The 22208-nt window shown below is 43.1% G+C and overlaps 1 protein-coding gene across 7 annotated transcripts in view; it reads right to left on the bottom strand.

Annotated features, from left to right (window-relative positions):
- Window positions 1–22208, bottom strand: part of MTMR1 (myotubularin related protein 1) — a 210753-nt gene that overhangs the window by 12832 nt on the left and 175713 nt on the right. For all 7 annotated transcript variants that reach the window (XM_082263732.1, XM_082263733.1, XM_082263736.1 and 4 more), the window contains 4 exons: window positions 19746–19952; window positions 19395–19487; window positions 13301–13414; window positions 1594–1770 (listed from right to left, as the gene is read on the bottom strand). In XM_082263732.1, the coding sequence (XP_082119858.1) occupies window positions 1594–1770; window positions 13301–13414; window positions 19395–19487; window positions 19746–19952 (591 nt within the window). The remainder of the gene's footprint in view (window positions 1–1593; window positions 1771–13300; window positions 13415–19394; window positions 19488–19745; window positions 19953–22208) is intronic.

Raw genomic sequence — 22208 nt, 5'->3', positions numbered from 1 at the left:
TCCCTGATGGCTTTGTCGATCTGAACCACATCAGTGGCCCGGGACTCCCTCCGGGCACCCTTCCTCTCCCGCATAACCCCCCCCCACTGTTTTGCCCTTCCTCTCCCCCCCCGTCCTCCTTGCCCCTCTTACTCCCTTCTTTCCCCCCCCCCCCCTGTTGCCTCGAGTTGGCCGCTACCTACTTTGTTTCCCTATTGTGGCTGGACCACAAACTTTTGCTGCACTACGGCTTCCCTTTTTGCCCTACCCCCAGCCGCCCCTGTGCACTGTGTTTATCCCTTGTACCTGTATTCCGGGCGCCCAGCTTGCCCCTTTCCTATTCCTTAACCCGATTGTTATGCTACTACTTGCTGTTCATGATGTCATTTTGACGTGTATTCATCTGTTATGCACCACTGTTACCTATTGGTATTGTTTTGTACTACATTCCTTCTGCCTTAATAAAAACCGTTTGAACAGAAAAAAAAAAAAAATCTCTGTGAATTAAAAAAAGATGCCAACATACCTGCATACTGTATAACAAGGTTCAGAAGGCCAATACACACGTTCATCAGAGCAATAGCTTATTTGATATTTAACAAATCATAATGTCATTCTGCTAATTATTGTAGTTTTCAGAGTATGAAACTGTCCATATAGAAATATAGATGTACCCAGGACAGTTGACATTACATTTGTGTCTTCTAACTATTATAAAGCTCTTCATATCACCTACAACACACTGCTCAGACCTTTTGATTGGGTGGGGGCTAGGTCGGCAACACCCTCTCCTGGAACAAGAAAAGATAGTAGCCTTAGTAGCAGCGAGCTTTTATTTACCTTTGAAACTACCAAGGATATGGTTATGTCTAGAGGTTATTGTACCGTTACCTACCTTACACCTGGCCAGCTCTAAAACTCTCCTCCTCTGCCTGAAGCTCTAGTCTGTGGGCAGAGCCTCTGCATCATCACATACAGTACAGGGACATTAACCCTGTATTGCATGCTGAAGAGGCTGGAGAGAGACTGAATTTTAGTCGCAGGTTACAGAGTGGTTCGCAAGGAAACAGTCAATGCGATGGAAAGACCCTACTGGAGCAAGGAATAAGGTACAATTTTGCATCCTATTAATGAACCCATAGACATATCGAATATTTACCCTTGAAGGGGGGGGGGGGCGACAACACTGCAAGGGTACATTTTTTTTAAATTCCTGGAGTTGGGCTTTAAAACCCTAAAACTATTAAGGCACATGACGGCAGCTTCCATGTGTTTACAAGGCTTACTGCTTAGTTGACCCGCCGCACTGATGATCACTCTCAGTCTGCTGGTGCTTGTTGTCCCCATGACCTGGAAAATTTCTGTGTAGGCTGAGCAATCATCACATTTGGTGACAGCGGTGGGATCATCACACAAAGGGCCAGAAAACATCCTTCTAATGACAGTGAAGAGCTCTAAAAAGTTACAGAGCAGCTGTATTATTTTAGGCACACTGGCTTCTAGGCTTTGGTCTGCTCCAACATGTGGAGCAACACAAGCATCCCTAATGACTAATTATATTCCAAACAACAAACAGGAGAGAAGAGATGAAAAGCAAAATAAAGCTCTACATACCTGAGGTCTGGTGCGAGGGTTCCATCTTATGTAATAGTTTACCCAGAGTTCCAAGTGGCTCATACTGGCAACTGGATACAGCACATGGTGCTCATAATTCACATAAAAAGGATTGGTAAATTCATCCATGTGGCTATTAATATAGGACCATAGAGATATAGTCTTTGTTTGTACTTCCTAGAGGAGGAGAAAAAAGGTATTGTTCATTTGACTAATGCCCCCAATGCACAAACATTTGCATTTGAACCCAGAACAAAAGATAACTAAAGTAATTAACAGTATTGATAGAAAAAAACTGTACCCTATCTTCTGTTATGCAGGGCTTCCCAACACCACACATACAGCTCACCACCTTACATTTGTATTTTAAGCAGTATTAAACCCAAAAGCATAAATGTAATATATTGCAATTTACCAATCATTAGATGAGGTGGATGCATCCCTTTTCTTTAGGCTTTTTTTCCCCTGGTGATCTGGCTAGTAACACACCTTCTGTATTAAGAGTGCCCCACTCTAGATAAAAGAGCACATTTGGACAGGAGAAGGGGGGAGTGTTAGATGTACTAGCAGATTAAATACACTAAGACCCTGTATATACTGTGCGTAGTGGGATCTTGCATTGTAGTGCACTTGCAAATCTGTTGTGGGCAATTCTCAAGTGTTGCGCATAGGGTAGCCCATTCACTTGAATGGACTGCCATATGTGTATTTGGCGCAGCAAAGAATCTAAGGGATCAAATTTCGGCCTTGAGCCAGGTGCGATTTTACACATCTGTTTTTCCGAAAAAATTGATGAATGGAACCCAAATGAGCACCGTGTGTTTTCCAGCTGTTTGGATTTGTGTACGCGTGAATGGGGCTCAAGACAAAGTCTAGCTAAAACCTTATAAGCAGTTACAGCAAGCAGTGTATTTCCTTTTGGGATAAAGCTTTTCCACAAATAAAAGCAGATTATTGTAAGCGCCCCTGGCAGTGTTAAATGGTTTGTCTCATCCCTGAAACTGCAAGAGAGCTTGTCCTTTTGAAAAACAGTAGATTGATTGGCCAGACCACCAGATGAAAAACAGAAGCAAGCCTTAAAAAAAGATTAAAAAAAATAAGGCCATGCTGTAATCACATCTAAAAATTGGTAAGCTGCAATATAAGAAATGTTTGCTGCATTTGAGACCTGGCGTTGGGTCCAAACTATTTTAAAGCAGTATTAAATCTGAAAGCAGAAAAGCAGGCAAAATCGGTGGTGGTCAAAGTCAGTAGTATTTTTTCACACCGTGAAAATTCCATTTAAAAGTTTAAATAAGATACATTAATTGCAATTCATCTGATACACAGTACAAAGGAAGACATTATTGATCCTTCAAACAAAAGATTCCTCGTAATCCACCGCGGGGGGGGGGGCGATGGCTACAAACCACTTGAGGCATACCCCGAAAAAGTCATAAATAGGTCTATACCACAGTTTGTGATTAAAAGATTTATTGTGAAATGAAAGTCAAAGAATTCCAAGAATGGAAAGGGTTAAAATATGGCTGACAGACAATGTTAAACATCATGTTCGATTATGAATCTCGATCTCACCCAAACCACGGTAGGCTGACTCAGGCATATCAGGGCTTGTGCTGGGGGGAGGCCAAAAGGTGTGTGGGCGCCAGATGTCCCATGGGCATCCACCCACTGGAAGGGATGACAGACCACTGGTCAAACCTGTAAGGGTCAGTGATGTAGAAAGGCCCCTCCAGGGACTGGGCAGAGGACACCTAACCGGCACATGGTGCAGCTAATGTAGTCGGGTGGCGCTCCGGATGTGGCATCACCAACACGGAGCGATGTCGGACCGACTTACCACAGCAAGGCTTGGGATGGAACGTAGATGCATGATTTGATAAAGGACCACGCCCGAAGTGTGTTGTCATGACTACAGCCTTCTATCTGCTCTACTATCGCATCTGCGTTCCATCCCAAGCCTTGCTGTGGTGAGTTGGTCCGACATCACTCCATGTTGGTGACGTCACATCCGGCATGCCGCCCGACTACACCATCCTGCGGTTTGGAGTCCTCTGCCCGGTCCATTGGGGGCCTCTCTACATCACTGACCCATACAGGTTCCACTGGTGATCTGTCATCTCTTCCATCTGTCACCTACACACCTTTTGGCCATGCCCAGCACCGACCCTGATAAACCTGAGACAGCCTGCTGAAGTTTGGGTGAGATTGAGGTTCATAATCGAACATGATGTTTAACATTGGATTGTCTCTCAGCCATATTTAAACCCTTCCCATTCTTGGAATCCCTTGATTTTCATTTCACAATAAGGCTCGGTTCACATTAGTGCGATGGCAGACATCGCATGTGATTCGGAGCGCACGGCTCTGAAAATCACATGCAATGTCTGTGCGATGCGAATTCAGAAATACAGATAGTATGGCTGAATTCGCATCGGATTCGGCACAAACACGCAGAGGGCATTTTTTTGTGTCTGCACCAAAATCGGATCGCATGGTGGTTCACACTTATGCGATCCGATTCATGTCCGAATGTCAGTTCACACTTTGAATTGACACCCCCAGCGAATCGCATATGGCAGTGTGAACTGCCTGCGCTGGGAATGCGATGCGGGAACCCGCAGTAGATTTGCAGGGTCCCCGCATCGCATAAGTTTGAACCGGGACTAAATCTTTTAATCACAAACCATAGCATAGATATATTTATGACTTTTTCGAGGTATGCCTCAAGTGCTTTGTAGCCATCACCCCCAGCGCTGGAGAACTCCACAACATCATCCCTGGTGTTTTGGTTCCCCTCTAGCTGCAGAGAGCTAATATTTATTACTAGACTGCCATATTTTGGTTCTCCAAACAGCGCCTGAACTTTTTAAGATCCAATTTTGATCCTGGTTTACTTTTTAAGTATAGTATGTGATCCAAAACCCCAAGACATTATAAACCTCAGCGAGAGGAATAGTATGCAATGTAAATGGTTAGACATCACAGTTGCACATTCATTCCATTTTTTAGGTTATATTTGAATCCATTATACCAGCTTTAGATGGTTCACTCGATTACCTCATCCATGCTAAACAGGTGGATGGAAGAATGTGCAGGGCTGACTATTGTATTCTGACAGCAAGCAGTCAGGCCTATCAGAATACCAAAACACTGCCTGCATCTGACTGGATGCAAGCGCTATTCAGCCAAGAATTCTCTGCCTGGCTCCTTCAACATTTTTGAGGTTATACTGCACTCCATACTACCAGCTTTAGATGAACATTGGTTCACTTTATTACCTCATCCAATGCTACTAAGCAGGTGAATGGAAGAATCTGCAGGGCTGGCTAATATATTCTGCCAGCCAGTACTCACCACAATCAGAATACCCAAGCAGTGCCCTCATCTAACTGGATGCAAGTGCTATTCAGCCAAGAATTCGGTGTCTGGTTCATTTGACAAAAACGTTGATTTCAAATATCAAGCTGGATAGCGTTGACAGAGCCACCCACATAATGAATTTTGGGTTATTTGGCCAGAATTTGATACCACGTGTATGGGCAGATTTAGTATTCTTACTAGAGGTATGCCTAGTGCACAAACCCAAAAAATTATTTTATTAAATAAAATTAGGAAATGTAGCAACATATAGCTTTTTTATATATAATTTTGGAAACAAAAATAGAGTTTTTATTTAAATATTAAATTAAAGCATTTTGGCAATTTTTGTGTACAGAATTACACCTGGAAATTTTTATTTAAATATTAAAATAAAGCATTTTGGCAATTTTTGTGTACAGAATTACACCCGGAACCTTTTTTTTTTTTTTTTACAGCACCTTACTGAGATGTTGATCCCCAGCATTGCCTTGGGTTTGCAGCAGGGTTCTTTATTCTTTGCTACTACATGTACAAAGGGTGATGGGGGGCACTACATATCTGTAAGGAATGCTAAAAAGCAGGGCTCTATGCAATATTATTGTGCATAGATTGTGCAAGTACATCCTATAATTTTGGTTGTTTGAGGAATGTGGTACAAGGGTCTATCACGTAATACAGCAAGGTGAAATGCAGTTTGCTAAAAACAGTCCCCCACCCCCACAAAAATGGCATATGGCAGAAGAATGGTTAATCACAGCCATCATTAATTATATAACAGGAGTGTCAAATGGCTCAAAGCTGGTTACCCAGTCCTGATAATCTCTTGCTTATGGCTACCAAGAATGGAACTGCTCTATGGGGGGAGTGAGTAGACGGCTACTTGTGCATGGAGTTCAGCATCATTTGAAGGTGCATTATTATAACTTGTGCCAATTACCTTTATCTAATACTCTCACAGTTTAAACTGAATAATCTTCTACAAATTCTCACATCCCTAAACAGTCACCAACAAATACATGCTGATCTGTAGCTGGAACACAATTAGGGTCTGTACAAGGGGTCTCAAATGGACTACTACATGTTCAAAAACTGTGTTGGGTCAAAGGAAGCAATGCACACTAGCGCTCAGCAAAGAATCCACTCGAAGCCCCTTTATTTATACATCCCCTGCCCACAGAAGCAGTATCACTGAATGACAGGGCAGGAGGAAACGGCAACGGCCAATGTGTTCTGGTGGAAAGTCAATTCAGATCATCAACAGTAAGGCAGAAATTCTACCTACTGAGCCAGACAGCAATAACATTTTCATAACAATGCAGGAGAAACAAAGGACAAAATGGACACATTAACACTAAAATACATTTTCTCTAATGGTAAAAGGCTTTGTTTAAAAGAAGGTGAAAATGATAAATTAAGACACTTCATTCAATACACCTCAAATGGAATACACAGCAATGGCCAATAACCGCAATATGAGCATTTCTTCTTGGTGCAGCTGAAAGCAGGTCTGTCTAACAGCCGATATTCTGGACACATTATGAACAGAGAAGGTGGGAAGAATATTAATGAATCTGCATCAATGCTGAGAATCTGAAGTAAATACTTGAGCTCCATCTTGTGGCAAACACAATGATTTACATAGTAGATTTCATCAATCAAGCAAATGTAATTCAAATGCAGGCCACGCGAGCCTGATGCCATAAGGACTTTCTGGATGAGTCACTATTACGGCTGTGAAAATTACCATGCAGAAAGTAGGAACCACTAGCTATGAGTGACACCTCAACTAGCTTAGCGAAGGGTCATTGATAAAACATGACCAAACACATCCTTCAGGCTGGGTTCACACTTATGTGATGCCAGACATCGTATGTGATTCGCACTGCATTTCTGTGAGCATCACATGCAATGTCTGTGCAATGCAAATTCAGATCGGATTGCATTCAAACCAAAATTGGGCAGGACCCTTTTTTGGTCCCCAATGGGATCGGACTCACACACATGCGATCCGATTCCACAGTTTGCACTGCATTCTGTGAACCAATTCGGGGTGTCATTAATGTACTTTTGACACCTGCAGCGGTTCACAGAAAGCAGTGTGAACGGTCTGCGAGTCAGATATGATGCGGGAACTGAGACTCAAGATTCAGATTGTGTTAAAATAGTCAAAAACACTGCAGCAGAAGATACATAGATTGAAAAAAGACAAGTCTATTAGGTTCAACAAATAAAAATAAATAAAATAAAAATCTGCATCCACAGATTTCTAAACCCATAGCTGATCCAGAGGATAAAGCAGGGTCCAATCTGCTTCAACAGGGAAAAAAAATTGAACAATCCTGTTTCCATAAGCCATTCCAATAATCCCTGCATCAACACTATGAAATCATTACTTTATTACAGCCAGTTATATTTTGTGCGTTTAAAAAGGCATCCAGGTTTTTATTTTTTTTTTAAACATTAGTACAGCATTGTCTAGTTCCTTTGGGTGTTTATTCCACATTTTCACAGCTCTTAGGCTGGCCATAGACTATTCAAATCTCGGCCAAATCAGCAGGAACCGGACAAGATTTGAACCATGTATGGGCAGGCTAAATGTACCAAGTTGATAAATCAACTAGGGTACAACCAGCCTGTCGGATCTCACACGCGATAAATCGGTAGAAGAAGGTATAGCCGCTAGCAATAATCACTGTGTTCTCCCAGCAGGGACAGCTCAACACAATGACTGGGCAGGAGGAATTCCCCAGTCAACATTGTCTGTCACTTGCATTTACTGTAAACTAAACGTTGCCGTTGTGAAGGTGGTTTACTGCTTAAATGATATTTAAATAGAAAGCACTGTGAGTCAATGTATCATATAGAACATGCCTGTTAGTTGTTCCATAGTTTGAAGTATACATATTATGTATAGATCTGTAGGGGTTCCTGTAAAGTAGATGTGCAAATTAAGCAGTACTGCCATAAAGACCAATATAAGTGCTAAGCCACAGAGTCCTTTGTTTTCAATATAGATGGCCATCACAATTGTATTTTTTAAGAATATGAGGGATTCAATGTTGTGCTTAACCCGCGCTTGGCAAATTAAATGAAGGTGAAAAAGTAAAAAAACCTGACTGCAGCACTCACAGATATTCACACAAATATCAAAAGTCAACTAAAAAAAATAGCGCTGCCGTCAGGAAAACTGCTATTTCAATACATAGTGAATAACAAACAAATCAAAAAATGATAAAGTCCTATAAACTAAATATCAAAGTCCCAGGGAAAGAGCAGAGTTTAACAGCAACGCAATTACCACCCGGAGAGTCGGCGGTGCTTTGCAATATGCTTGTCATACTATGCGTTTTGTGAGTACCCACGTGGGTTATTAATTTATGTTTTTTTTTTTCACAAGTATTTCATTATGGGATTTCCTTGCTCTTTCCTTGGTATGTGATTTTGCCGCTTAGACGGGTATATGAGAAGCGATCCAGTGACCACTTTTGGGGCATGCCATTTATGAGAGAGTGAGGCTTGAGGATGCTGAGGTGTGAGAAATAGAGCTGGAGTCATCCATTCATGCGGGATTTGTCATCTTTTAAATGCTGATTTCAATCTCTTGAGTTGTGGGGTTTAAGGATTTGATAACCAGCCAGCATTATAATTGCTTGGTGGTTGGTACATTGAAGCTGCATGAAGATTATTGCATACTTTTGGTGGACTTTGATATGTTTTTTGTAGGAGTGTTATTTGATTTGTTTGTTATACAGTATATACTGAATTTAAACTCTTCCCGACAGCTCAACACTATTTTTTTCGATATGAGGGATTACCTGCTCTATTTTGAAAGTATAACATGCGCATCAGAACCTGCTGCGATTCTTATCCCACTTTGACAGTAGTGCATGCACAGTACTTTGATAATTGAGTCTGTTCCTTAGCATTGGAAAGGGACAGGCCCAGTTCATAATCAACTTTTCCAACAAATAGCAAAAGCTCCCTGTGCAGTTATAACTGCCTCCACAAGACAATTTAGCTGTTGTGCACAAAGATGTAAGAAAAAGCAGTATTATAGCAAATAAGTGATTCTAGTAAGTGAAAACATTGCTTGCTTGATTTATTACAGTCTAATGTCTGAGGAAACGAATAGGTTTGCATTTACAGGGAATAGGTGAAGAATAATGACTTTGCAGTGATATTAAGTTAGAATAAAGGCCTGATTATGTAATAGGCAAATATAGGGGCCCCAACTTCATAAATATTTACAAACTGCTACAAACAGATAAAGGGTCAAGGACCCAACTCAGAGTGCTGTTGAAAGAACCTTCACAGACGAAAGCTGCATCTGCAGAGGCCTGGACATCCACCTGATAGAACTTGGAGCAAGTGTGAATTGAAGACAAGGTGGCAGCCTTACAAAGCCAAGTAACAAATGCTTGATTTTGGAATGCCCAGGAAACCGCCACTGACCTAGTGGAGTCAGCACAAAAGGGTACAAGAAGTACCTTGTCCTTTCAAATGTAAGCTCTTACAGGGAGTTGTCTTATCCATCTACAAATGGGCTTGAAATCAGTGTGTCCTTGGCAAGACAGAGATCATTTTTTGGATAGACAAGGCAGCTTTCAGATAAACTCTGATAGAGAGTTTGGAGGGCAATTTCCTTGGAATTCTTAGGAGCAAGCAAGGAAGGAAGGACTAAGTTTTCATTAAGGTGACAGGTAAACCACCTAGAGAGAAAAGAGGGTCCTGGACATAAGACCACTTTAAGAAGAATTAGGAAGGGCTTCTTACAAGAGATGGCCACTAACTCTGAAAAATGTTTGAAAGACATGATAGCCACCAAGGAGGACACTTGAAAGGAGATATCACCAAATTGAAGTTACCTAATGGGTTCAAAGGGTCATTTTTGCAGGGCAGAAAGAACTGGGTTGCAGCCCGAAGGCAGCGCAAGATGCTGTAGTGGGGGTCTGACCCATGAGATCTGTGACACACCTTGAACAATTTTATTTTTTCCAAGAGAGTGTAAAGCCAAAGATTTCTAGAATTGAACGCTTGAAACCTGTCCATTAAGAGTACTTAGAGACAAGTTTTGGTTAAGTACTGACTACAGGAAAGCTAAAATTTAAGGCTGGAGGGAAGACATAATTTTAACTTGAACAAAGTAAAGGGAAAGAAGAGAATGAAGATGTTGCGATGAAGGAATCATTCCCCTTGGTGGCACTACTGAAGGTTGATTTATCCAAAGAGCAAGACAAATCTTATCGCCCGAAGTTCCAGTATATAGATAGTCTTGATTCCCTTAGAGTCCAGACCCTTTGAGCACATCAGTGCTCAAAACGCCTCCCCATCCGGACAGGCTGGCAACCACGGGGACCACCGTCCAGTACATGGGAAGGAAGGATTTGCCCTGTCAAAGCACCGGAGAGCAATGCCACCATATCAGGGACCCTCTCGAATCCCAGCTCCACAGAAACAGATTATCTAGAAACTGTGGATCCTTGTACCACTTGCCAATAATCTCCCTTTGCAGAGGCTCGAGTGGAACTGTGCAAATGAAACCACCTCGAAGTTAGACACCCTCAGGCACATTGCCCCCATGCAAGTCCTGAAAGAAGACCGACTGCTGGACAACAGGAGCCGAGTCACATCCTGCAGCTCCCTGGCTGAAGCAGAACCTGGAGTCAGACCCAGATAGTCCAACTTGGTGGACGGAACCAGAGCAGATTTTTGGAAGTTTAATTTCCAACTGAACTCCTACAGAGTCTGCATAGTAATTTCCAGGTTGCCCTTTAGAGCAGTCGGAGATATCTTGCCGGGGATCAATAGCGAAACTCGATCTTGTAGCTGGACCAAATGATTTAGTGTTCCCACTTGTCTTGTAGCAGGGAAGTCCACAGGTCCGGAAACCAGCGAAGACGTCCCCCCACCCTCGATACGGGTGAGGGCGCACCTTCATGCAAAAGGAGCCTTGCCCGCAGGTCTGGAGAAGCCTGCTCCCGGCTTGCCAGACCAGGTTCATTTGTATCCGCCAGAGGAGGCCCTGAAAGGCTTTGAGCTTTTGTCAGTCGACCCTGAGGGACAAAAAAACTTCTTATAAGCCGAGAAGGAAGGTCCATGTCTATGACTAGGTTCCGTGCCCTTTGTAGCCTGCGAAAAACTGTAAGACCTTTATTGATGTCATCCAGGGTAGCTCCAAAGAGGCGATCTCCTTGAAAAGGGAAGATCAGTCAAGGCCTTTTTAGAAGTTTGGTTCGCAGACCAGCATTTGAGCCAAAAGACACGCCGAAGGACCACCGCCAAAAACAGAGACGAGCCATCAGGAGAGCTGCATCCAAAGAGGCATCACAGATAAACTGTAGCCCCTGGACCAGTTGGTCCGCCAGCTCAGCAAAGGCAGGGGGGAGCTGCTCTCTCTCCAGGTCAAGGCGTAGGAATTTATCCCACTCGGTCAGAGTTTGCGACACTAGGGCAATGGTAAATACCGACCTCATTGCCAAACCAGCTAAGATGTATGTAGTGCAAGCAACAGCCTCCGCCTTCCGGTCAGCTGGGTCCTTAAAGACGGGAATCATGGTTGCCTTATTTATTCTAGACACTGGAGTGTCCACCACCGGTGGCACAGTCCACTTCTTAGGAGTGCCTAGTAAAACGCTTAGGAACACCACGGGGGCACTTTGGTCGCCCCATCTCTTTATCGACAATTCTGTCAAAACAGGTGGAGAAAGGAAACCCCTTTGCCGCTTTGGATGGCTTGTGAGTGCCAAAGGGTACCTGCGCCTCTGTTGCAGCTTCAGCTGTGTCCCCCATCTTCAGGGTCTCATGCACAGATACAATCAGTGCATCCACCAGCGCCTTTTCGTGCACCTTTGCAGACGTGGAGGAATCATCCTCACTATTAATGGATTCCAGGCGTGTGGTTGCTGACCAAGAAGGGTGACCCACGTCCACGGCGGCCGAATCAGATTTGGGATCTGATGAGACCGATGAGGCAGGGGAAGTTGGGGGGTGCTTTTTGCTAGCCCGTTGCCCACAAGCCACCTCCACCCGGGACACAAGGGACTCCAAGACCGCAGTCAGTGCATGGATGGATGGTTGGGACTAGGAGGGCCCCGCAAACTCAGAGAGGGGTATCAGTTGGGGAGACGTGCACCAAAGACTCCATAAATCACCAGGGGGATGCCACAAAAAAGTGCAGCACACTGCTAAGGGACAACCCCCACCGCGCTGGCAGAATCACCTGGTCACCAAGCACAAGGCACAGAGCGATCCTCAGGAGAGGGGGAGAGGACCCCACCCGACTCACCACCCGCTGACACAGGCCACCAAGAAAATGTCCGCCGGACTACACAAACATAGCCGCTGTGTATAGGAATACATAGGCTACAACAAAATGGCGGCATCATGAGGCATGCAGGGATCCAAAATTGGGGGACCAGGCCTCAGGACAGATCCAGGCAGAATGGGGGGCCCTGGCAAGAGCCCCCACCAAGTACAACACCCCCTGCACAACCGATCAGCCAAGCGCCAGCGGCTCACTGCCCCTCCCCAGCCCCCATTGCCAGTTAGAGCCCTGCCCCCAACCCAGGAAAGTGGCCAGACCATCAAAAAAGAAAAAAAACATCCCCAGTGTATGTGGAGGGGGGACCAGAATGAGGGACTTGGCAAGGGGGGTGTCTGCGGGAAGGTAGGGAACCCGAGGGTCCGACCGTCCCAAGGAGGTGCCCACGTCCACCCCAAAACCCTCCAGGAGTAGAGTGGGGAAAGCTACTCACCATACCAGGAATCAGGTGGGCACCGCTCTAGACAGATCCTCCTCTGCATCGAAACGGGGGGGGGGGGGGCTGTTGGCCAGGAGGAACGCTGCGACACGTATGTAACCTCGCGAAACGTTTAACTCGCAGGGCCAGCCCCTGTCCAGTGGGACTATGTTGCGGCTGTCCTAGCGTGAAGCGGAGGCCTTCCCGAGCTTGCTAGCCAGACTGGGGTGACCACTGGATCTAGATTATCCAGCCCGTCGTCCAGTTCGGCAGTTGATAGTAGATCTCACAGGAAAAATCCAGGAGGAAAAAAATTTCGATCTAAAAAATGTTGCCAGGACCAAAGATCCCAGCAAGGAACTAGGTCCTTATTCCTGACTAGGCAGAAAAAAAAACTGATTGACTATTGCATGAAGAGAGTTTACCCCCTGGGACTGCCCATGTGTGTAGCCAGAAGTTTTTTCTGCCTACTGTCCTACTCCTGTAGGGGGCAGCATAACTTAATGGTCCAGAATGACAGGAGCTGTGTCCGTCAATGAACAAAAGAGAAATAAAAGTTTAATAATCCAGCAATCCAATATCTGTATAAGGAAATGTATACATACCTCTTTCACTCTCTGTTGCTCACTGTTATACAAGAATGTCCCAAACAAGCAGCTGTAGAGGTGGTCAAGAATAGTGACGAGGAAAAGTTCATTAAATTCAAAAGCTGCAGGAAACTAGAAAAAAACAATTACAAAGTTACACCAATTTGAAGTGTACCTGCAATAGAGCAAAAAGACAGTAAGCCCAACTGGCAAATAGTAGGCATTATAAGGAGTTATATACAGTAATAGGCTCCAGGCAGCGCTGCCAGAGCCATGAAATCCTATACAAAAATAAATGACTATAAAAAAATGAATAAAATTCTGCATTTTCATAGGTTACACTCCTCTATTACACCTTCTCAGAGACTGAATTACTGAGGCTGGCAATGATGCATGAGTGTGCGTTGTCACCAGAAAAAGTATCCTCATTAGAAGATTTCGCATAACTTTCTGCTCTGGTGAAAACTCAGACAGGAATGGCAACAAGTCACCAGGACAAATAGAAATGTTGAATTTCCTCATGGAGGACAAAGAAAACAATACAACTTGACAGGGTTCTAACCCTTCCTCATCCTATCCAAAACAAAAATATTTTGGCATCAGATAGAGACTAAAGTGGGGTACACACTAAGAAAATTGGGCGAACGATCGTCTAGTTTTTCTTGTTTCACAGCAAATCAGAACTGGCGAACGAAAATTCTAGTACGACAAAGGCTTTTTTTTTTTTGTTGCTTAGGGTTTATTATCATGCGCAGTCTTTCTTTTCTGATTTTTCTTGTACAGAAATCGTACGAAAACGGTAAACAGTACACGTTAAGCAAAAATTTTTGTTTTGTTCCCATACGAGAAAAATTTTGGAGTTTGTCCCTTTGGGAATTTTCATACGAAAAGCCGGAATCGGCTGTCGAAAGTTCGCCCGAATTTCTTATAGTGTGTATGAGCCTTAACTTTTGAAAGTAGGAGACTGATCCCTAAGGGCAAATTCCCAATTGTTAGCTGTGAAATCGCTCTGCGTTGCTTGCTGGCTATGGGTCAGTGTGGTGCGCGGTTCAGCTCACCGCATGGTCCTTTTTTGAACTAGCTTTATTTGAAGTGTACAAAAAAAATACACTTCATTCACTGAAATGTCGGGTGGCGTAACCAGACATTGGAGTGCGATTTGGGCCAGTGCGCTGCGATAAAATGCAGCATGTCTGCATATTGTTGCTGCACTGTAGTGTGAATGAGACACATAGGAAACCATTGTTTCCTGTGTGTCCCTGCAGTGATAGAAGTTTTACCATGCCGCAAAACGTCTGTCACCGCAGACACTGTAATTTGGCCCTAAAGCATAATGCAATTTGCAGGAACTCATTATTCAACTCCAATAACTCTCAATGGAGAATTTAAAATTTTAGAAAATAGGAACATGAATGGCATTTACATATTTTATTATTTCACTGTCCTGTATTAACCACTTCCATACAGAGCAGTTAGACACCCTTCCTGCCCAGACCAATTTTCAGCTTTCAGCACTCTCACACTTTGAATGACAATTGCTCAGTCATGCTACACTGTAACCAAACAAAATTTTTATCATTTTTTTCACACAAATAGAGCTTTCTTTTGGTGGTATTTGATCACAACTGGGGTTTTTTTTTTCGTGATATATGCAAAAAAAGAGCAAAAATTTTGAAAAAAAAAAAACACTTTTTTTTAGTTTCAATTATAAAATTTTGCAAAAAATTATTTTTTCTTCATACATTTGGGCCAAAATGTATACTGCTACATGTCTCTGGTAAAATTAACCCAAATTAGTGTATATTATTTAGTCTGTGTGAAATTTATTGAGTCTAGAAGCTATGGTACCAATTACTGAAAATTGATCACACCAGATGTACTGATGGCCTATCTCCTTTCTTGAGGCCCTGAAATGTCAGGACAGTACAAATACCGCCCAAATGACCCCTTTTTGTAAAGTAGACAGTCCAAGGTATTTAGTAAGTGGCATGGTGGGTTTTTTGAAGTTGTAATTTTTTCCCACAATTCTTGGGAAAATGAAGAACATTTTTTTTTCTTTTTTTTCCCACAAAGTTGTCAATTTATAAGCTATTTCTAACACATAGCATGTACACAGCAAAAATTACACCCAAAAATACATTCTGCTACTCCTTCCGAGTATGGCGATACCACATGTGTGAGACTTTTACACAGCCTGGCCACAAAAAGAGACTCCACGTCCAAGAAGCACCTTCAGGCATTCTAGGAGCATAAATACACATAAAACTTTCTTACTACCTATCACACTTTTCAAGGCCCTAGAGCACCAATACGATGGAAAAGTCCACAAAATGACCCCATTTTGGAAAGCAAACACTCCAACGTATATTCTATGAGGCATTATGGGTCGTTTGAACATATCATTTTTTTCCACAGGTTTTTGGAAAATGTGGGAAAAAAATGAAAACTTTTTTTTTTTTTTACACAAAGTTGTCAATTTATAGGATATTCCTAACACATAGCATGTACACAGCAAAAATGACACCCCAAAATACATTCTGCCACTCCTCCTGAGTATGGCAATACCACATGTGTGAGACTTTTTCACAGCCTAGCCATATAGAGGGGCCCAACATCCAAGGAGCATCATCATGCCTAGCCACTTGCCTAGGCCTATTTTTGACATTTGGTGTTTACAAGCTAAAATCAGTTGTTTTGCTAGAAAACTGCTTAGAACCCCCAAACATTATATATTTTTTTAGCAGAGGCCCTAGAGATTAAAATGGAGATTATTGCAATATTTTTTATCACACCGTATTTGCGCAGCGGTCTTCCAAACGCAATTTTTTTGGAAAAAAATCACTTTTTTTAATTAAAAAATAAGAAACCAGTAAAGTTAGCCCAATTTTTTTCCATAATGTGAAAGATAATGTTACGCCGAGTAAATAGATACCCAACATGTCATGTTTCAAAATTGCGCACGCTCACGGAATGACGACAAACTTTGGTACTTAAAAATCCCCATAGGCGACAATTTAAAAATTTCTACAGGTTGCCATCTTTGAGTTACAGAGGAGGTCTAGGGCTCAAATTATTCCCCTTGCTCTAACGATCGCGGCGATACCTCACATGTGTGGTTTTAACACCGTTTACATATGTGGGCGGGGTTTCTGTATGCGTCGCTTCTGCGCGCGAGCTAACGGGGACAGGGCGCTTTAATTTTTTTTTTTTTTTACTATTTATTTTATTTATTATTTTTTATTTTTACACCGTTTAACAAAAAAAAAAAAGGATCATTTTTATTTCTATTACAAGAAAGGCACGACAGGACCTCTTTTTTGTGAGATCTGGGGTCAAAAAGTCCTCAGATCTCACAAGTACACTAAAAGATAGAAAAAAAAAAAAAAAATTATATAAAATGAAAAAAAAAAAAAAAAAAGGACCTTTAAACCGGTTGCTAGGCAACAACATTTTCTGTAGCTCCGGTCCTCCAAGACCATAGAGTCAAGTGAGGGCAAGCTTGCCCTCACTCGACATCCTGTCTGTGAGGATCCGGGACCGGATCGTTTTCCCCGCTGTCGGCGGGTCCGGTAAGCGGGGAAAAGGACCGGACGCGGCGGGAGGGGGGGGGACCTCTTCCGCCATCCCGGAAGGGTGATCCCACGGCGAATCCGCCGCTGGGACCACCCTTATCGGAAAGCCAACCGTCCACCGTTTAAAAAAATACCAGGGTTATGGCAGCTATCTGCTGCCATAACACCGGTATTTAGGTTTAAACGGAGGACGTATATAAACCTTTTTGGACTTAGACATGGTGGCTGTATGAAGGGCGACAGGTACTCGGGTACTTTGTTGGGCAGGTGGCAGGTACTCGGGTACTCCGATAGGCAGGTGGCAGGTACTCGGGTACTCTGATGGGCAGGTGACAGGCAGGTGATAGGTACTGATGAGTAGTACTGATACTGATAGGTGATACTGATACGTGATAGGTACTGATGAGTAGTGATGGGTACTGATGAGCAGGCGGCAAGTACTCGGGTACTTCAGGCGTCAGGTACTCTGATGAGCAGGTGGAAGGTACTCGGGTACTCTGATGGGTAGGTGACAGGTACTCAGGTACTCTGATGACGGGTACTCCGTTGACAGGTACTCAAAGTACCCGAGTATCCGTCATCAGAGTACCCGAGTATCCGTCATCAGAGTACCCGAGTACCTGTCATCAGAGTACCCGAGTACCTGTCATCAGAGTACCCGAGTACCTGTCATCAGAGTACCCGAGTACCCGTCATCAGAGTACCCGAGTACCTGTCATCAGAGTACCTGCGTACCTGTCATCAGAGTACCTGAATACCTGTCACCAGCCCATCAGAGTACCCGAGTACCTGTCATCAGAGTACCTGATGGGCTGGTGACAGGTACTCGGGTACTTTGATGGGCTAGTGACAGGTGCTCTTTATTGGGGGGAGGGGGCAATCAGTGTGTTTGGGGTGCACTGTACTTGGTAACTAGCTGTTACCACACTCTCTTCCTCACACAGGATCAGTGTGTGAGGAGGAGAACACGGTGACAGCTAGTTACCGTGTTCTCTGTTGACATTTGTGACCGGCTGTGATTGGACACAGCCGGTCACGTGGTAAAGAGCCAATTTCATTGGCTCTTTACCTAGATCGGGGATCGACTCTGTCCGAGGGACGAGCCTCGTCCCCGATCGCTGCTCTGCGCGCCCCCGGGGGTGCGCATTGCAGAGAGAACGAGCGGCTCGTGCTGGAGCCGCTCATGTGATCGGCTGTGATTGACACAGCCGATCACGTGGTAAACAGCCAATTTCTATTGGCTGTTTACCTTGATCAGGGATGGGCTATGTCCGGGGGCGCGCAGTAGCAGCTAGAGCGGGCGGACGTCATATGACGCCCGCCCGGATCCGTACAACCACCATGCCGACGTCATATTACTATGACTCGGTATGGAAGTGGTTAAAGGTGGACTTATATTTCAGAGCCCGCATGTATCCTGGTCTTCTGCTAAACTCTCCAAATTGTAAGTGACTAACAGCATGCCGAAGGTATTTTCTTGGCAGTTCATGTATGGCTGGGTACACACTATAAAATCAGGTGAACGATCATCTGGTTTTCCTCCATGTTTCACAGCAAGTCGAAACCGGGGATTGTACGAATTGTATGAAAATTCTCGAACAAAGGCATTTTTTGTTTGACTTTTTGTTGTTTACGGTTTCCGATCATGTGCAGTATTTTCTCATACGAAAATAGTACTCAATGAATATCGTTATATCTGTTCACATACGAGAAAAATTGTGGAGTTTGTCCATTTGGAAACATGTAGCAGGCTGTGAGGCACCACATAACAGTCTAGCACAGTGTTTCTCAACTCTGGTCCTCAGGGCACACTAACAGGCCAGGTTTGCAAGAAAACTGAAATACATCACAGGTGATATCATTTGCTGCTCAGTGATTGCAGTATTCTAGTCTGCATCTCCCCAAGGTAATACTTAAAATCTGGCCTGTTAGTGTGAAACACTGGTCTAGTTGAATATATGTACTCCTGTCTATGTTTAGCTAATTTAAATATGGAGTGGCGAACACTACCTTTTACAGCATTTCAAACATATGTTTTTTTTTTCCCAGGATGCAGCCTGAACGGGGTCAACACAGCTGGAATTTCATTAGGAAACAACTTGATCTGCAAGGTTTGGGGGCATCCATCTACCTTGTCTTTACTCCAGGCAATATCCTATTATTTAACGACCCATATGATTCAGCTGCATCTTTAATGGCCCCATCAATTTCTGTGACATTATTAGGGGAGTTTAACCCACTGCTGTAAACAATAAAAAGTATGAAAATCCTTCTTTACTCTCCTTATGATCATCATACTAATCCATCTTGTTTCCTTTTTGTATTGTACTAAACAAGCAGAAAATACTCCCCCTCCCCCGCTACCCTTATAGCTTGTCCTATTATGTTTACCCCCCCCCCCCCCCCCCTGGCTACCCTGTCCTATTAATGGAATCTCATAACTCAGATCCGGCTTCCTGGCTTAGCTAGGTTGATAGAGCAGACCTAACCCCGCCCCCCCCCCCCCCCCAAAGAAATAAAATTGCATACAAAACACTTACCTGGTTGGTCATTTGCCATACGCAGTCAATAAACTGAAGAAAGATTGGGGATCTGTCAGCATCTGCATGATTGTCGTCTCCATGACCCACTCTCTGGAAAAGATCATAGATCATTTTTTCCAATGTCACACATTTAGTAACATGTCTCAAACATCACAAAATTAATTGGAAATCTCTAACAGGCAAAGAGATGCCACAAATAACCAGAAGCCCTACCCCAACCTCATTCTAGCTAAAATCAAGAAAACACAATTTGGCTGGAGTTGAGCTTAAGCTACCCTTGACCTTTACTTCTGAATACAAACAAATCACATTATAATAACAGACAACAGAATGAAACCATCTACTTACCATAGCAAATCTATGGCCAAAGCTTATCCACTCTTTCTCAATTAGGACCTCGAATCCTTTGATGGTCCTGTAATAGCTGTCCAGCATTAGCATAGCCAGAGAGGTCAGCTGTGCTGTCCGATCCCAGCCATCACTGCAATGTACTACCACGGAGGTCTTACTCGATTCAAGTTTATCAGCAATCCTCACTGCACCAGCCAGGAGCATCTGGAAACAAATAGGTCAATTTTAAAGGATCTTCCAGTGGAACACATCAAAACGGGTTTCAAAATTTCCCCATCTATATGTAAAAGGGAAGCAAAACGACTTTCTACTGTAATATATAAAAATAATTTTGCCACAACGCTTAGAATTTAACTTTCATGCTAATCCCAACTTTGAATATTTTATTTCTTATACAGATGTATAAATGCTCCATCAAGAGGTTGAACAGCAGAAATTGGTTTGGCATCCGCATATCTGAGAAACGTGTGGGGTTATTGTATAGATTTACTCCTTATATTTAAAGCCCAACTCCGGGAAACATACAAATTAGATCTTGCAGTGTAGCAAGGGTTATAGGCTTGTTTAGGTCTAGGAGACCCAGAAAAGAAGAAGATCTACTTACCTGAACCTCCAAGCTGTTAGGCCGTTCTCCGCGCATCTTCTTCCCATACGCTCCAGCAAGTCTAAGGTCCTGTTGTCATCAAGACCAATGGGGAGTCCTTAGACTTGCATTGGATGTAATGACGCCGAGGGCAGTGCCTGTTCTAAAAGAGCAGTTAACCCTTGCAGCGCAGGTACAGCCCCAACACAAGGGAAGATTTTCAAATTTCTTGGCCTTGGGCTTTAAGACTACTAAATCAATTGTTTGTGTTCAGTCAGAAGAAAAGAAAAGAAAATAATATATATTAATTCTAGTATTTATGCGAATCAAGCAGGTGGTAGACTCGAGTCTGTACTCCACTGCTTCTTCTTAGCAATTTATTGCTAATCTGTGATTGATTTGTGTAATTTGAGCTCCTGCTATTCCGGTCCACCTAAACACACAGCTGGATGAAACAGAAGAGACACACCCCTAGCTAATGCATACAGAGTCTTGTGGAATTTCAATTTGACAGAAGTCGCACTGCTAGGCTTGCTTATTAGAAAGCGCAGATTACCTTGAAAATAAATTGATATGGAAGCACATTGTATAAAATGTGTATTTGTAAAATAAAAAGTGTATACAAATAAAGGCTAAATGTATACACTTTGTAATTCCACAGTATTTATTAAAATAACGCTTGATGATCCTACCATGAAAGTCCTTCTTCAGGGCATTCCTGTTATAAACTGTCTCCTAACTGTATTCTTGCACGTTCGCACATGCCCCAGGGGCAGAATACAAGCTGCAATGCCACCACACATTGTACTGCCGTTGTCACTATCAAGAAGCCAGAGCTGAACAATGACGCTCAACTGACACTGGAGTGCATGTAAACAAAGTGGCTAAAACTATCTAGAGGACAGAAGCAGAGTGTAAAAAAGGTGAATACAGTATTTTATGAAAAAAGCCGTGCAACTGTTCACAATATACTGTGCATTAGCAAAATAAATATCATCCAGTTTGTCTTTAGATTCAATGAATATTGCGATAATTACAGATACCAGCTGCCCACACACGAGATAACCGTCACCTGAACTGGCAGAGAGTGAATATCACTAAATACTCGCAGGCAGTAATCACATCTCAAGGATAAAACAAAAAAGCACATTAGGAAACCTTGCCCAATCTTTATATTTTAGGAGTCAAATCGGTGCCACCGCCCTCTCACATTTTGAAAATTACCCCATTGCAGGGGCTAGTTTTAGCTTTTTTTCTGTTAGTCATTGTAAGACCAATTCATCGTATGACAGAGAAAGCTTAGCAATGAAAGAAGAACCCGATTGTACGAGACCTCTGCAGTAAGTGAATACAAGTGACACATATGGAAGACTTTTGCAAATTCTAAAACATTCATGCACAGAGTTTGGTAAATATAAAGATATGGCATGGGCACAGGAACAACATAGGTAAATCTACACAATTTATAAAAACTCAATTCAAGCAATTTTAAGCTTTTACGGGCTTTTGGAGAGTCAGAAACTGTTTCTACCCTAGATTTTTTTCTTCACATGGAAAAAGCTAGTGTCATAAATCAACCTCTGGATTATTTTAATTTGGTGCACTAATTGGTACTCCTGACAAAGCTTATTTGGTGAGCAAAACATGTAGAGTTGTTATTTTTGCACCGATTTTTTCTACTTACTTTGGGGTGTCACACAGGGCACATGGTTTACTAGGATGATAAATAAGCAGTATACTATGTAGTTATGAGAGCTTTTTTGACGGAGACCAATGAGTGGCTTGGATGCAAGACACCATCCCACGTTAATTGGCCAGTCAAAATTGCCTAGTAGGTTACAATAGAGATATGAGAATTCCCTTTTTTGACTGGGACC

This window comes from Pelophylax lessonae (genome assembly GCF_965119305.1).
Source record: "Pelophylax lessonae genome assembly, chromosome: 7".
Lineage (NCBI taxonomy): Eukaryota > Metazoa > Chordata > Amphibia > Anura > Ranidae > Pelophylax > Pelophylax lessonae.
This window is presented reverse-complemented; position numbering and strand designations above follow the sequence as displayed.